The following is a 15,953-nucleotide window of genomic DNA, read 5'->3' on the forward strand; positions in this document are numbered from 1 at the left end:
TCCAAGGGTGAAGGATTCAGTAACGAGAGGTCACACTTTCAAGGTGAGAGGTGAAAAGTTTAAGGGGGATACACACGGCAAGTACTTCACACAGAGGGTGGTGGGTGTCTGGAACGCATTGCCAGCAGAGGTGGTAGAGGCAGGCACGGTAGATTCATTTAAGATGCACCTGGATAGATGCAAGAGTAGGTGGGGAGCAGAGGGATACAGATGCTTAGGAATTGGTTGACAGGTTTAGACAGTAGATTTGGATCAGCTCAGGCTTGGAGGGCTGAAGGGTCTGTTCCTGGGCTGAAAATTTTCTTTGTTCTTCATTCCCATAGAAAGGGTGATGGCTACTTTGGAGAAATAGGTTCAGTTCTGTGAGAAAGTGGGCGCATGTGTGTGAGTGTGAGTGAGTATAAATGGATACAAGTCTGTGAGAAGGTGCACGTGTGTGTGTAGGAGTGTGTGCTGGTGTGTGTGTGTGGGTGTGTGCGTGCGCGTGTGCATGTGTAGGAATGTCTGTGTGGTGTGTAGTGCAATGGGGTCACCTGTAGTGTGACATGAACCCAAGGTCCCAATTGAGGCCATCCTCATGGGTATCAAACCATGGTACAGGGGAGCTCACACCTTCAATGCATTATATGGGCTGACAGACACCAATTGTTAAAGTTCATTTGAGAATGTAACTTTTGAAAAAAAAGTTTTGTGATTTACATATGAAAGAACTGAAACCAACGTGGTCATTCCATCAGATGAAAGACTTAACAATCCAGGTCTTTTTCAATATATAATTTCAATTACATCACATGGGAAACTTTTGCTATAAATTGTGTCTTACAATCTTATTCTCCACAGCCACCTGTTGAAGGAGCAGTGCTCTAAAGATAGTGCTTTCAATTAAACCTGTTGGATTATAACCTTGTGTTGTGTGATTTTCAACTTTGTATACTCCAGTCCATCACTGGCATCTCCAAATCATATTGATAAATAATTGATGATCCCCTTAAATAGCATTGGTTGTGTGGCACTCATGATTAGCATTGTTCCTAATAGTGACCATGTATTTAGCTGTGTAGGGTCAAGAGAGGGTGTTAACTCAAGTGATGAGCTCTAAAACAATAGTGCTGGAGTCAAATCAGCATTGCACACATATGGACCTTATGATCAGCCTATTTTGCATATTCACACGCTACTATGCCTGACATAGCCAGGACCAAATATGTACACACTGTGGGTACAAAATGGCACCTGCAGAGCTAAAGAAATGTGTTCGATGTATCTAAATTCTACATCATATAAGTGAGAGCGATTCAGAATCCTAAAAATAGCATCCAAAATGTAAGTTGATCAATGATGGACTGGAAATGGTAAATTATAAAAAAAAAAGACCAGTCAGCTCTAAAAATCCAAACACTTGATGTTAAAGTAATTTCTTAATTGAGCTTAATCAATACAAAACTGTTTGTCAATATATATCCCAGCTATCTGTGATTCAAGAAATAACAAGACAATCAGATGAAAAGGGTAGAATAAATTACATACACAGCATGTACAGTTTTTACAACAAAAAGCACAGACAGAAAATCTCCCTTTTCCAACTTTGCTGAAACGACCTCATGGCAATATTGGAATATCCATTATCAATTTGGTCAACTTGGTACTGTCTGAGTAACATAATCTGTGCTTATGGTTCAGATTCCAGAGTTGAGATGATAATCAACACCTTTTATGATCTCAAATTATAAAAATGTGCTGAATACAACAAATATCATCACGATTTGAAGATTCCGGTGTAGGACTGGTGTGTACAAAGTTAAAAATCACACAACACCAGGTTATAGTCCAACAGGTTTATTTGGAAGCACACTAGCTTTCAGAACGCTGCTGAACCACCTGATGAAGGAGCAGCGCTCCGAAAGCTAGTATGCTTCCAATTAAACCTGTTGGACTATAACCTGGTGTTGTGTGATTTTTAACTTTAAACAAATATTGTGGTTTTGTGATTATAGACCTTAAGGTATTGTGGTGTCGTGATTACTGCACCAATAATTCAGAAAGAATTAATTCAAATCTAACTGTGGCAGTTTAAAAGAAAATATCTGTAAATAAATTATACTTAAGGTATCAGTGTTCATGAAAGAGTCAGACTGATTTAGTTTGATAATTGCTATGGAAAATCAATTGCCTACTTCGTGTTGTTTAACAAAGGAAATTATCTGTCCTTATCTAACTTCACCAGTATTTAAACATCAGTTTAACACCAACACAGCGGACTCTTAACTACCCTTTGATATGACCTAGAAAGCCCCACAGTTGTACCAGCAAAGTTGTAGAGCAACTAGTGTAGGTTATATGCCAGCATTGCCCACATACTGAGATTATTTTTTAAAATAAATAAGTCTTTCGAATTACCAGAAGGAAACAGGGACTGACAATTTTCCAGCACAGTCTCCAGTATAAGCCAGGTCTTTTGCCTATCATTTTCTCAATATCGTCGCTGAAACGATCAACACCTAGAAAAGAAATACATAATCAATTTATGATGGAAGGGTTGGTTCAATCGGGAGATTGTAAGGCGTGTCACAAATGTTTCTTATTTGGAATGCAAAGAACAACAATTTGTATTTATATCCTCGACTTAAATAAGAACAGTAACAGAGATAAGAAAAAAAGAGGTGACTAAATGGGCAGGGAAAATTCTTTGGATGAACAATGTTTAAACAGATATTTCATAATGCTCAGGAAAGATTTATTACTGGCAAAAGGAAGAACTTGATGTGAAGGATGAATCACAAGGTGGTCAAGGAGAGTATCTAATCACATAATAAAGCACAATAAAACAGTGAAAACTAGTGATTGGACAGAGAATCTGGATTTTTTTAAAGAACTGACAGCAGACAACTAAAAGGCTATTAGAGAGGGAGAAAATTGATTATGAAAGTAATCTGGCAAGCAATAAAAAACAAAACAGCTATAGCTTCTAGGTGTATATAAAGAGAAACAGAGGGCAGATCTTATATGGGTCTAAGCAACATGGCAAGATGTGTGGCAGAATCAAATCCCTGTGTGAATCAACGTCAGAGGCATCTTGCACCATATTTTCTGCTTTTCACAGTGAGTGGCAAGTTTCTCACTAGGCAGTGATGAGTTGCCCGTTCAGGGGGATTATTGATGATGAAATGCCTTGTCAATGCTGCAACATACCTCTTTGGTATGCAGCTTCCCATCTTATCAAACTCGTCAAGAAAGCTAGATGTCAAGAAAACTCGACATCCAAACCAGAGTGGGTATCTGGTACATTCAGTCTGTTGTTTGCTTTGAATAACCTCCATGTTACTTCCAATAAAACTGCAGCCCAGGGAATGATCCATGGGCACCAGCTGCACACACCCTTGGTTCACCGATACGGATGTCTGGCGTTGACAAACTCTCACAACCATTAGCACTTTTCCATTACAATGGCAGTGCACTCTAGTACTACAGGCAAATATTGTTAGGACACCAGCAATTTGCACTGAAAGGCTGCAGCAGAGACACTTATTCATCGGGACCCAGCTCAAGAATTGGACCAGACTGCATCCCAAGGCTGCTTGCCTGATCTCTTAGTGCCAACCTGCCAATGTTTGCACCATCCCTACCTTGCCATACCTACTAGTGCAGTCACATAATCACACAGCTTGCCTTGCTGGTCAGCAATTCTTACTGTAAGGGGTGTAGACTTGGTGTAGAACAATATACTACATCAGTCTAACACCTGCACCATGAGCCAGAGACCCAAGTGGCAAATACTCTGCATATGCTTCAACTAAATGTCTCAAAGCGTTAAGACAGTCATACACGGAGGCACCTGTCAGTAAGGGGGCCTCAGCAACAGTAAGTCAAGGGCAAACCCCCATAGTAATCCAGGGAATTAGCCACAGGCAGTCATTCATTCATACATAATGATCTTGGTCAGGGGGGTCTGTACCGCTGCCATCCAAATAGTTGGTCACAGTCACCCCCGTGGCTCTGCAGCATACGGTCTGGCACTTGGGGTGGAGTGGAGATATAAAGTTGACATAACCTGGGAGATGTACTGCCAGCAATCAGCAATCTTGGCAATTCTCATTCAGCTTATCTATTTGGGTCACTCAAAGGGGTGAACCACAGTTAGTCTTTAGCTCCATCCTTATAGAAACATCGAGTTGGGGGGCTGTCAAGATCAGCTACTGCTGTGGGAATGTGATTTGGCAAAATAGTCTTGGGACAAGGAACAGAAGCTAGGGGAAAAGGTGGGGTAATGATTTTGAAAATGGGAGAATGGTATCTGCAAGGTGTGATATAGTAAAGCATGGCTGGGAAGAAAAAAGGAGCGCAATGGCTTCAAGGGGTTATCATCAGTTAAAAAGCGTACCTGGGAATGGTTATCTCATATGCCAGGGGTAGGATGGGAAAGGTAGTTATTTCAGGCACATGTAGATATCTTGGATGGGGTTCTGTGAAGGTGGAAAGCCTGTGGGTTTATAAGAAAGGAAGAGAGGAAGGGAATTTGGATGCTTAGGGGCACAGTAGTATTGTCAAGGAGCACTCACTGTCTTCTTCCATTGTGCTGGAAATTGAAAGTATGTAATGAGGAAGAAAATGGTTGTGAGCACACTCTGAGTGAGTGGGGTAGGTTACTCAATCTGTGAGGGAGAGGATTCACCAATGTTGTGGCTTTTAAAAGGGAAAGAGAACATTGCACACATACCCAGGCATTGTACAGAAGAGAGCTGTAAGGTCCCCATGCTCTGGCCATACTAACATATTGCGTTCCCCTCCCACCCCAATCTCAGTGTGGTGCACCTCCCTGCTAGAGATATTGTTCAGCAAGACACTGACAGCTACGCGTTTGGATACAGAGGCTGCAAAATGAGAGGAATATTGTACGAGGTGAACCAAAGGAGTCAGCAGGACCCAACGCCATATACACAAATAGGTTCTCAGCACTGACCTCTATGGAACTTTACCTGTGACCATGAAACAACGCCAGAGAGAGCACTAACCAAAACTAAGGTGAAGTCAGTGACATTTATATACAAGCACAAAATCAATTAAATGCATTGTTACCTGTGCCAAAAAGTACTCTCAATAAGTCTTTTCATTCCTCTTGCTCCCAATACTTTTCAGTGCACTCCCTGGTTTGAAAGCTCAGGTGGAGGGAGCCTGGTCTGCTGAAGAGACTGTTGGCCCTGGAGTTTTAGTTGGGTGACTCCAGGCTTGTTTATGTCTGTGCATGCTTAAATGTGCCAAGGGTCTTCTTCAGAAGCTGACTGACCCTCTTTGGCTTCAACTTCCAAGGGTCAGAAGGGGAAAAGGAGGGTGGAGATGGAGGACTCAGTCACCTCTGCAGCATCCTAGGTGGTGAGCTATGAGGGGGCTGTGCTCATTCCTTCTCTGGCTAGGTGACTCCTTGCATCATCTTGTCTCCTTTGAGAAAGGGGTAGCTGCGGTGTGTCAGGTTCCCTGACTACTTTTGTCATGTTTTTGGTCCCTGAGGGTCAATGACCAGGATGATGGATGCAAGCATGTGTATTTCTCCAGCACCCTCTGAGTGCTGGCCCGAATTTCCATAGCAGCTATCAACTTATCCATGGAGACAGACTGCTGCAGTTTCTGGGCAGTTGCATCCAATATATCTATCGTTACTGTTCCTCTTTGTGCATGTGAAGTCAGTCCCTGACTATGGGCACTACAGGGTTTTCTGTTGTCTTGGATAATCAGGTGCCTGGTCTCTAAGCAGTCCTCTGAGTGTCAGTGGCTGCTGCAGTGAGGTGTTCACCAGATTGACCTCCTACACTTTCAAACGCTAATGTTTCCACCAAGGTATCAGTATATGGGTTGGTGGGGTGCAGGAGGAAGACTTGCTGATGCTTTCTCTGAGGCCTTTGAACTCTGACTTTTAGAAATTGACAGGTTGGCTTCTGAGGGAGCTGTGGAGACCTGGAAAACATGAGAGAGTGCCGCAGCAAGTGGTGAGAAGTGGTGTGCAATGAATGAGAGCGAGCGTAGCAAAGATATGAGCTGCAGTGGAACAAAGAATGGTACATTACTGCTGGGGGTGTCTCTGTGGCTCAGTTGGTTGCCAATTTCTGCACCAGCTGAGGTTACCATGAAACTCTCCTTCTCAACCTCTCCTTGCCTGAGGCATGGTGACCCTCATGTTTTATTTTAGGGATAGATTCTTTACTCAGCGGGTTGTGAGTTCATGGAATGCCCTGCCAGTAGCAGTGGTGGACTCTCCCTCTTTATGGTCATTTAAGCGGGCATTGGATAAGCATATGGAGGTTATTGGGCTAGTGTAGGTTAGGTAGGTTTCGGTCAGCACAACATCGAGGGCCAAAGGGCCTGTACTGCGCTGTATTTTTCTATGTTCTATGTTAAACCACCACCAATAATCTCTCTCATGCAGCGCCCAAGAAATACAAAGAGCAGAAGAAAAATATCCATACAACATTTCCAAGAAAAACAGATACCAATAAAGACAATCCACTGATTCCTCAGAAACAAACCCAAACAAGCAGACACAACCCATCAAAAATCATAGCCACTTTACCTTTCATCAAAGACATATCAGAAATGACTTCCACACTACTCAGAACCCTTGGCATCATGGTAGCCCACAATCCTACCAACACACTTAAACAACAACTAATGAACCTAAAGGATCCATTAGGTACTATCAATAAATCAAATGTTATTTACAAGATACCATGCAAGAATTGTAAAAAACCACAACATCGGACAAACTAGCAGGAAACTTGCCACCAGGCTACGTGAACACCAACTATCCACCAAAAGGCACAACCCACTATCACTAGTTTCCATACATACAGACAAAGAAGGACACCACTTTGATTGGGACAACAATCCTAGGACAGGCAAAGCAAAGACACGCATGAAAATTCTTAGAGGCATGGCATTTTAACCAGAACTCTATCAACAAGCACATGGATTTAGATCCTATTTACCTTCCCTTGAAAAAAAAAGAACCGGAAATGACATCACCCACCTGAAGAAACCAAGACCTATAAATAGAGAGGCGGGACGTACCACCAACGCTTCATAGAAGACTCTCACTGATGATGTTACCTAGTATGGTGACGAAATATCTGAAAACAAATCTTCCAACTCAGCGAGCTAACTTACATCCTGATCTCTCTTATGGTTTGGTGAGATTATTATGACTTTTTTTTAGCTGGTTGAAGGGACATGGGTGTCTTGGCATTTCTACAGCACTGATCCTGGTCTAAGGGCAGCATACTTTCCACATAGGGAAGGGAACCTCATGTCAGGCACCCCTCCTACTTTGTCCTGATATGTGCTATTTTCTTCTGGAATGAGAAAAAGGGAGGGATTGAGTGCAATGAAAGTTGATGGCATGGTTATTAGTGCTGGTGCAGGTGGTCAAAAGATGGTGAGTATTCTGAGATAGTGAAAGACAATGCAGAGGCCATGCAGGGTTAGTGTTGTGTGGGTGTTTGGGGTGGGTGAGAGTGAGTGAGGGAAGGTGTTGCAGATAATAGTGAGAATGAGTAAGCACGAGCCTTGGTGGTAGCAGACATGAGGTAAATGTCAAGTAGCACAGAGAAGAATGTGGCACCGACCCTGGCACAATGGAGAAGGTCGCTGACCCAATAATGGCACTGCTGGATGTTCCTTCATACCCTGGAGATGGCATGGACCCAGGTGACAAGCTCAGACCAGACTTTCAGCTTCCTCTGCCAGTCTTCCAGAAGGAGGATGTCCACCTTTGCTCCTGCCAGTATTTCTCAGACCCCACCAAAGAATCACGGTGCCACCTTGCCGTTTTCTGACAACTTCACAATCTGTTCTTAAGTGAGCAAGGCAGCTTCGGAATGCCATTGCTTGTCTGGATGCACAGCAGTCTTTTGAAGATGGTACAGGTTTGTGGGAAGCCAGTCTTTTGGTGATATCCACTGAGTGGGCCAACAGGGCCACATTATGGATAGTCCCTAAAATAGTTCTGCAATCTGCCCACAATATTTTTTTTTAGAAAGTTACTAAACAAGAGGAATTTTGCTGAGTTTGAAGGGTTTTAATGCAAAGCTTTGTATGTGAGTTACTCTTCCATTATGTTGACCATTGTTTGATCCCAGCAAAACCCAGCAACGTTTTGTCAAACTCTTATTATCAAAAAAATAGACTCAGTCACAAAACATTCAGCTGTGCAGTTAGAGAAAAAGCTGTTTGTCCAAGTCAGGATTGACTTACCATAAAACCAGGAGACACCAACGGTTTCTATAAGTACTCCAAACAATATGGATGTCTCTGCTGAGAACTTGTCAAGTAAAGTAAACACATAGATACCACCCTAGAAACAAAAAACATTCCAATAATTGTGACTGCAGAACATTTAATGGAATGAGCAATATTGCTAAGACTAAAAGAAATTCTAACATTGAGCCAAGAATCAAACTGATCACTGTCACCAAATAAAGTTTAGGGCTATAACAAATCTGCCTCTTTATTCTAATACTTCCAGAGTCAACTTTTTTCCTAAGCAATGGGTGGTTTGTTTCCCATCAAAAAACTCCAACAAACTCTCGTTTAAAATATGACTCTTGTCGAAGTGACCTACATTAGTTACACAGAAGAGAGACACCAGAAAGGTAATTGTAATGATGAGCAGTGTAAAGATCTCCCTGTGGTTACGCAGTGGTTTGAATTCATCAATCAGTCCTGTAATGACTGATTCCATGCCGCCCATCTGTAGGAACAAGAAGAGCAAGTATTAGCAAATGTTAGATAACATAATATGCAGCGTTTTCCATTCACCCCAGTGATTGTTATATCTATTTTGATGCAGCCGAATGTGCACTATGTCCACCATTGGATTCCTTTCCAAATCTGTAAACTTATCGAATACGTAGATGAGGCCCTGGTGTAGGACAAAATTAGATCAACAGTTCTATTCAATAGAGATTAACATATTAAACTCCCTTTAGTTTCTTGGGGAAAGGTCAATCACCAGGCCATGATGGAAGTTTGAAAATCAGCTTCAGATCAGAATTCATAACCTGAAGCTAAATTATAAGCTATGCAATGCATCAGGGAGGGAGAAAATTACAGGCAGTTCTTCTGGAACACTATACCTGTAGTTGCGTTCCTGTGCAATCCCATGTTGTAAAAAAGAAATCGTGCTATACAAATAACATTTAAAGTGTTGGTGATGCAATCGCACAATAGCCAAAACATTTTAAAAGTTTGCGCTTTAGTAATGGCGTCCCCTGTTGTCAATCGCATTACAACAGATTTGCATTGATGAAACACGCATTACAGCAGAACCACCTGTACTTGGATCTTTCTGGTGTGCAGGAGCGGGAGCCTCAGTCTTTGCAACAGTGTAATAAATCTGAGATTGTTCCAATTTGTTTGACCGCAGGATGGGTTAGCAAACTGACAATAACATTCTGCTACAGGAAGCCATTCAAGTGGAAGGAACAACAAGGAATGTAGTAGTATTAGGGGATAATATACTAAAGGTAAATTATACCATTCTACACAGCAAATGAGTCCAGATGTCTGTGTTGCCTGCCAGGTGCTAGGGTTCAGGGCATCTGCTCAGGGTTGCAGAGGAACTTGAAGTGTGAGGGGGAGAATCCAGTAGGAACCAATGATATTGGTGGGAGAAAGAAGGAAATTCTGCACAGTCAGTATGAAGAACTAGGCAGCAAATTAAGCAGTAGAAACTCAATCTTTTAGCTAAACACATGCAAATTGGCTTAGAGCAATACAGATTAGAGAGCTGAAAGTGGGATTCAAAGACTAGTTGGGTTCTCGTTCATGGGATATAGAGTCATAGAGTCATTCAGCACGGAACAGACCCTTCAGTCTAACCAGTCCACGACAACTATAATCCCAAATTAAACTAGTCCCATCTCCTGTGCTTGGCCCATATACCTTCAAATACTTTTTATTCCTGTAGTAATCCAAATGTCTTTTAAACATTATAACTGTACCCATATCCACTATTCCCTCTGAAATTTCATTCCACATGTGAACAATTTAGCTTAGCTTTGGCATGACACAGATGCATTACTATGAATAAATTGCTCATTTTTATTTAAGTTATAAACTTGATGCCCAAGATCTATCTTTCTTAAGTGTCTGATTAGGAAAAATTAGGCAGTTTTGAGTGTCATTGAATATTTCAATATCACTGTAGTGCAATCTGGTATTAGTGAGGCTGATTTGATTTGGCTTGCTATCCCTGATCATAACATGAGGAGCTGTATGCACTCACTTGAGTGGCCACCTGCTTGGAGCATCACATGTAACATTCAGTGCATGGACTAAGATATCATTGCAAAACTCTGTTAACATGATGCCCTATCGATGCCAGAGTGCAACTCCTGCAATCTATCTGCAACTATGTGGTCAAACTCAGCTGGAAAGTCTGCCAGTATATTACATATTCTATGTTACAACTCCAAGTGTATTCTCTGCATCGTTGACTTCTGATATCCTGTAGCCTTTAACATGATTGTCCATTGCTCACTGTTTCCATCATCTGCTCTTTTTCATGTGTAACTACTGAGTCACAAAGCAACAACCAAACTGCATTCCTTACTGACTCAAACACACTGAGTATCTGATCTGGTGCATGAGTCCTGTGATATCCTCCAAGGAGTTGCTGTCATCCTCCCATATCACCTTTGTGCTGGATTCTTGAAGGTCCCTGGGAGATTAAATTCATGAATGAAAGGTGTTACAGTAAGAATGTTTCATGTGATCATTATCGACATCAAATTTGGCTCACTGCCAACATTGTCATATCGAGATGCATGCTGCATGCATGTAATGATCTAATGTTCAATTCTGTGACCAGAAGGGACATCCTTATTTCTGATGGTCAGACACTCTGGTGATGTCCATAACCTCCTGCTCTACATCTGTCAGTTGAAGGATGACTGAAGATGCACTTCTGGTTCTCTATCTCTCCCTCATGTCTTATGCTGTCTTTCTCTGAAAGGAAGAAAAGAATAGATCTATTAATGACAATGGCGTGTGTTAAATGGATGGATTCGGAATATTTGTTCAGTGCAGAAGAAGTGATGTGATATTCCTTAAACATGAAAATGAATGTCAGTGATACCTGGAATGGCAGATGTGGCGAAGGACATGGAAAGGAAGAGATGGGTAAACTAGTATTAGTGGAATGATGTGTTCAAATAGGATTGGAAAGATGGAGTAAGCATGTCACTGTAGATAAATGCCCTCACCTTTTCTGCCCTGTGTACAGGGTTTCACTGAATTCATTATGCAGCAGCATACAGCAAATTGTGATATCTTCAGCAGCAGTCTGGGAGGAGCCAATTGCATAAAATTTAAGAGCCACGATAAACTTGATTGCCATGTGTTGTGCTGTCCTTGTTCTGCTTTGATATTGTAGTTTTGATTATACACAGTTGACAGATTCCTTTAGTGGAGCAAATGCATTTCAAGGTATGGCCCTATCTTAAACTGAGTCAAGACAAACACTCCCTGAAAACTTTACATTGATACTCTTTACAGCTGAAAGCCTTTCTCTTTCTCTTCCTCTCTCTGACTCTGATTTCACTTCATTCTTCCAGTTTTGCTCAATACCAGATCTACCAGATCACCTATGTCTGAAAGAAACTTGTTTCAACAGAAGCTATTAAATGGCTAGAAAGTACTTCGAATGATTCCCTGTAAGTTGTTGAAGCTACTACCAAGTAGAAGACAACTCCTGAAAGTTGTTGTAATACTGGCATGCAGAAGAGAAAATCTAGCAGCTAATCTGTAAAAGTAAGATCTAATAACCAACAAATCAGATCTGAACTCTGTCTCATTCAGATGTGAATGGGGTGGACAATTGAACAACTAACTGCAGTAAGAGTCTCCACAAATACCTCCACCCTTAATAATAAAGGAGTCCAACACATCAATGCTATAGACAAGGCAGAAGCATTTGCTTCTATCTTTAGTCAGAAATGCTCAAAGGTTGATTCATCTCAGCCTACTCCTGAAATCCCCAGCATAATAGATGCCAACCGTCAACCCATTTGACTAACTCCACATGATATCTAGAAAAAGTTAAAGGCACTGGATACTGCAAACATTATGGGCCCGGACAAGCTTAAGGCAATGTTATAGAGGACAGAATTTTCAGAACTAGCTGTGCAATTCAGCTGGTCCAGTGCTAACAAGATCAAATATGTCAGATGCAGCAAGGAAGTTCCCGATAACAAGTGAGTCCAGAATCAAGACTCTCAGTCTAAGGGTATAGGGTAGACCCTTTAGCACTGAGATGAGGAGAAATTTCTTCACGCAGACGAGCCTGTGGAATTGGCCAGCACGAATCAGTCCATGCCAAAAGATTGTATCATTTCAAGAAGGAGTTGGATATAGCACTTGGGGTTAATGGGATCAAAGGACATTGGGGGAAAACTGGGAACAGTCTATTGAGTTGGATGATTAGCTATGATCATAATGAATGGCAGAGCAGGGATGAAGGGCCATTTGGCTTACATTGCTCCTGTGTTTTCTATATCTACCTGACGATGTTGAAAACTGTCCTGCTATATCCTGTCAACAAAAGGCAAGCTGACAGGACAGTGCTATCTGACCTATTGGTCTCTGGGCTACAACTGGCAGTTTGTACCTGGGGTAGAGTGCTGCCACCAATCCTCCCTTCTGTGCTGAGTTTAAGAATCTATCAAATTATTAATGGTAGAGGATAGACCAATGGTAGATCATAAAAAGAAGAGGCATTTGTCTTAAATAATAAGAGGCAGCATGATAGAAATTGATATAATTTACATTGACTAGTTAGCTTTAATTATGTCTATCATGAGTCAGAGAGGAGACTTCTGTCTCCAATAGGACCTTATGCAAGACTTCTCAATTCTACACCCAAACATGGAACGGCATCAGATTGCTGATAGCTTCAATATTAACTTTTTAAAAATGACACATGGCAGTCAAGTTTACCGTGACTCTTAAATTTTATATCATGTCCTTATATCATGAAGTCACTATAGTTCTACTACAAAGAGCACAGGGCTGCTCTCGCATTATACAGAGTTGACTAGTGGTGTTCATTACACCTCAAATGAGGGGAGAAATTGAAAAAGAGAATGCTTTATGGTAACATCAGCCAGTGTGGGAATTAACCATACTGTTGCGATCACTCCACATTGCAAACCAGTCATCCAGCTAACTGAGTTAACCAAACCAGGCAATAATGCTATCAAGCAGCATTTCCTCAGCGAGAATCTATTTACTAAATCTCAGTTTACATTCCATCAGGTTCACTTAGTTCCTGACTTTACTACAGTCTTGTGAAACAGGGACAAAAGAGCTGTCTTTCAGAGACTTTAAATTCAAGACAGCATTTGATCGAATCAGGTATCAAAAGGTCCCAGCAAATCTGATCTTAATGGGAATCAGTGGGAAATCTCTTCACTGATTTGAGTTATTAGCACAAGTGAAGATGGTTGTGAATTTTGGAGATTCAATCATCTCAGTCCCAGCATAGTTCCTCAGGGCAAGATGAAAATCTTCCCTCCATCATAAGATTAGAAGTGGGAAGAATCTTTGCTGATTGTGCAACATTCCGCACAACTGTCAAGTAATCACCTTCTCTTATAGGAGCAAATCTAACCATCTTCCACTTGACATTTAATGATATTACCATCATGGAATTCCCCACTTTCACCATCTTGGTGGTTACCATTGACCAGAAACTGAACTGGAAGTTGTTTAGCTACTTTAGCTACAAGAGAAGTCAGAGGTTAGGATTTCTGCAGCAAGTAACCCACCTCCTGACTCCCCAAAGTTTGATCACCATCTACAAACCATAATTCAGGATTACGGTAGAATATATTCGATTTGCCTGAGTAAGTACAGGTCCACAGGATTCAAGAAGCTTGACACCAGCTAGGACAAAGGAGCCTCATGCACCACCCTAAATGTTCATTTCTGCCACTACCACCATATAGTCACAGCAGTACCATATATAAGATGCATTGCAATAATTTATGAAGGTTGTTCAACAGCACTTTACAAACCCACAACTTCTTTCACTTGGAAGGATAAAAGCATCTGAAACATGGGAACACCACAATCTGAAAGTTACCCTTCAAGTCAGATGAAATCTTGACTTGGAACTATATTACCATTCCTTCACTCATAGTTGGTCAGGATCCTGGAACTCCCTGCCTAACAGTGCTATGGGTGTACATATCCCCAGTTCTAGCAGATGACTCACAACCATCTTTACAAGGGAAATGTGGGATGGGTACTAACTAGTTTGCCGGCACGGTGGCTCAGTGGTTAGCACTGCTGCCTCACAGTGCCAGGGACCCAGATCCAACTCATGCCTCGGGCAACTGTCTGTGTGGAATTTGTACATTCGCCCCATGTCTGTGTATGTTTCCTCCGGGTGCTCTGGTTCCCTCCCACAATCCAAAGATGAGCAGGTCAGGTGAATTGGCCATGCTAAATTGCCCATAGTGTTAGATGCATTAGTCAGAGGGAAATATAAGATAGGGGAATGAGTCTGAGCAGGTTACTCTTCAGAGGGTCAGTGTGAACTTGTTGGGCCAAAGGGCCTGTTTCCATACTGTAGGTAATCTAATCTATTTGCCTAGGCAATGACACCTGTATCCCATGAAATAATTTTTTCTTTAAATCATAGATCCTCTAAATAGCATTATAGAGTAATTGAGTTGTACAGCACGGAAACAGACCCTTCAGTCCAACTCGTCCATGCCAACCAGGTATCCTAAATTAATCTGGTTCCATTTTCCAGCATTTGGCCCATGCCCATCTAAATCCTTCCCATTCATCCAGATGCCTTTTAAACATTATAATTGTACCAGTCTCAATCACTTTCTCAGGCAGCTCATTCCATACACGCACCACACTCTGCGTGAAAAACTTGCCCTTTAGATCCCTTTTAAATAGCTCCCCTCTCACCTTAAAACTATGCCCTCTGGTTTTGAACAACCCTGGAAAAAAGACCTTGTCTATTCACCCTATCCATGCTCCTCATGATTTTATAAACTTCTAAAAGGTCACCTCTTGGCTTCTGATGCTTCAGGGAAAATATTCTTAGCCTATTCAGCCTCTCCCTTAGCTTAAACCTTCTAACCCTGGCAAGATCTTTCTAAAACTTTTCTGAAACCTTATACGTGTGATGATTACATGGCTGTTGTGGTTCTGTTCGCCGAGCTGGAAATTTGTGTTGCAGACATTTCGTCCTCTGTTCTAGGAGACATCCTCAGTGCTTGGGAGCCTCCTGTGAAGCGCTTCTGTGATGTTTCCTCCGGCATTTATAGTGATTTGTATCTGCCGCTTCCGGTTGTCAGTTCCAGCTGTCCGCTGCAGTGGCCGGTATCTTGGGTCCAGGTCGATGTGCTTGTTGGTTGAATCAGTGGATGAGTGCCATGCCTCTAGGCCAATATACCGGCCACTGCAGCAGACAGCTGGAACTGACAACCGGAAGCGGCAGAGACAAACCACTATAAATGCCAGAGGAAACATCACAGGAGCGCTTCACAGGAGGCTCCCAAGCACTGAGGATGTCACCTAGACAGGGGACGAAAAGTTTGCAACACAAATTCCCAGCTCGGCGAACAGAACCACAACAATGAGCACCCGAGCTACAAATCTTCTCCCAAACTTTGAAATGATACTATAACTTTAAGAAGTTATCTTGTCCTTTTTTTAAAGAGAGCTGTCCAGTTGCAAAGTCAGTAAACTACTTGAGGGGCCCATGAATTTTTTTTGAATAGTAGAAGCAGCTTCAATGGGTGTGCTCAAACACCCACAGAACCAGGATCTTTAGTTTAGCTTTCATCAGTTGCTGTGGGTCTTGAAGAAGTGCAAGTTATTTTTTTCCCCTTCTCTCTGTTACAGTCAAAAGCTAGGGGAGAATCTGGGTTCTGAATTTGCCTTTT

General features: G+C 41.9%; 1 protein-coding gene across 1 annotated transcript in view; it reads right to left on the bottom strand.

Annotated features, from left to right (window-relative positions):
- slc6a3 (solute carrier family 6 member 3) overlaps positions 1 to 15,953 on the bottom strand; it is a 124,715-nt gene that overhangs the window by 20,657 nt on the left and 88,105 nt on the right. Inside the window, exons 9-11 of the mRNA XM_060825323.1 lie at positions 8,606 to 8,734; positions 8,239 to 8,338; positions 2,398 to 2,498 (exon numbers count right to left, since the gene is read on the bottom strand). Of these exons, the coding sequence (XP_060681306.1) occupies positions 2,398 to 2,498; positions 8,239 to 8,338; positions 8,606 to 8,734 (330 nt within the window). The remainder of the gene's footprint in view (positions 1 to 2,397; positions 2,499 to 8,238; positions 8,339 to 8,605; positions 8,735 to 15,953) is intronic.

The sequence above is a fragment of the Hemiscyllium ocellatum genome, chromosome 5, assembly GCF_020745735.1.
Source record: "Hemiscyllium ocellatum isolate sHemOce1 chromosome 5, sHemOce1.pat.X.cur, whole genome shotgun sequence".
NCBI classification, from domain to species: Eukaryota; Metazoa; Chordata; class Chondrichthyes; order Orectolobiformes; family Hemiscylliidae; genus Hemiscyllium; species Hemiscyllium ocellatum.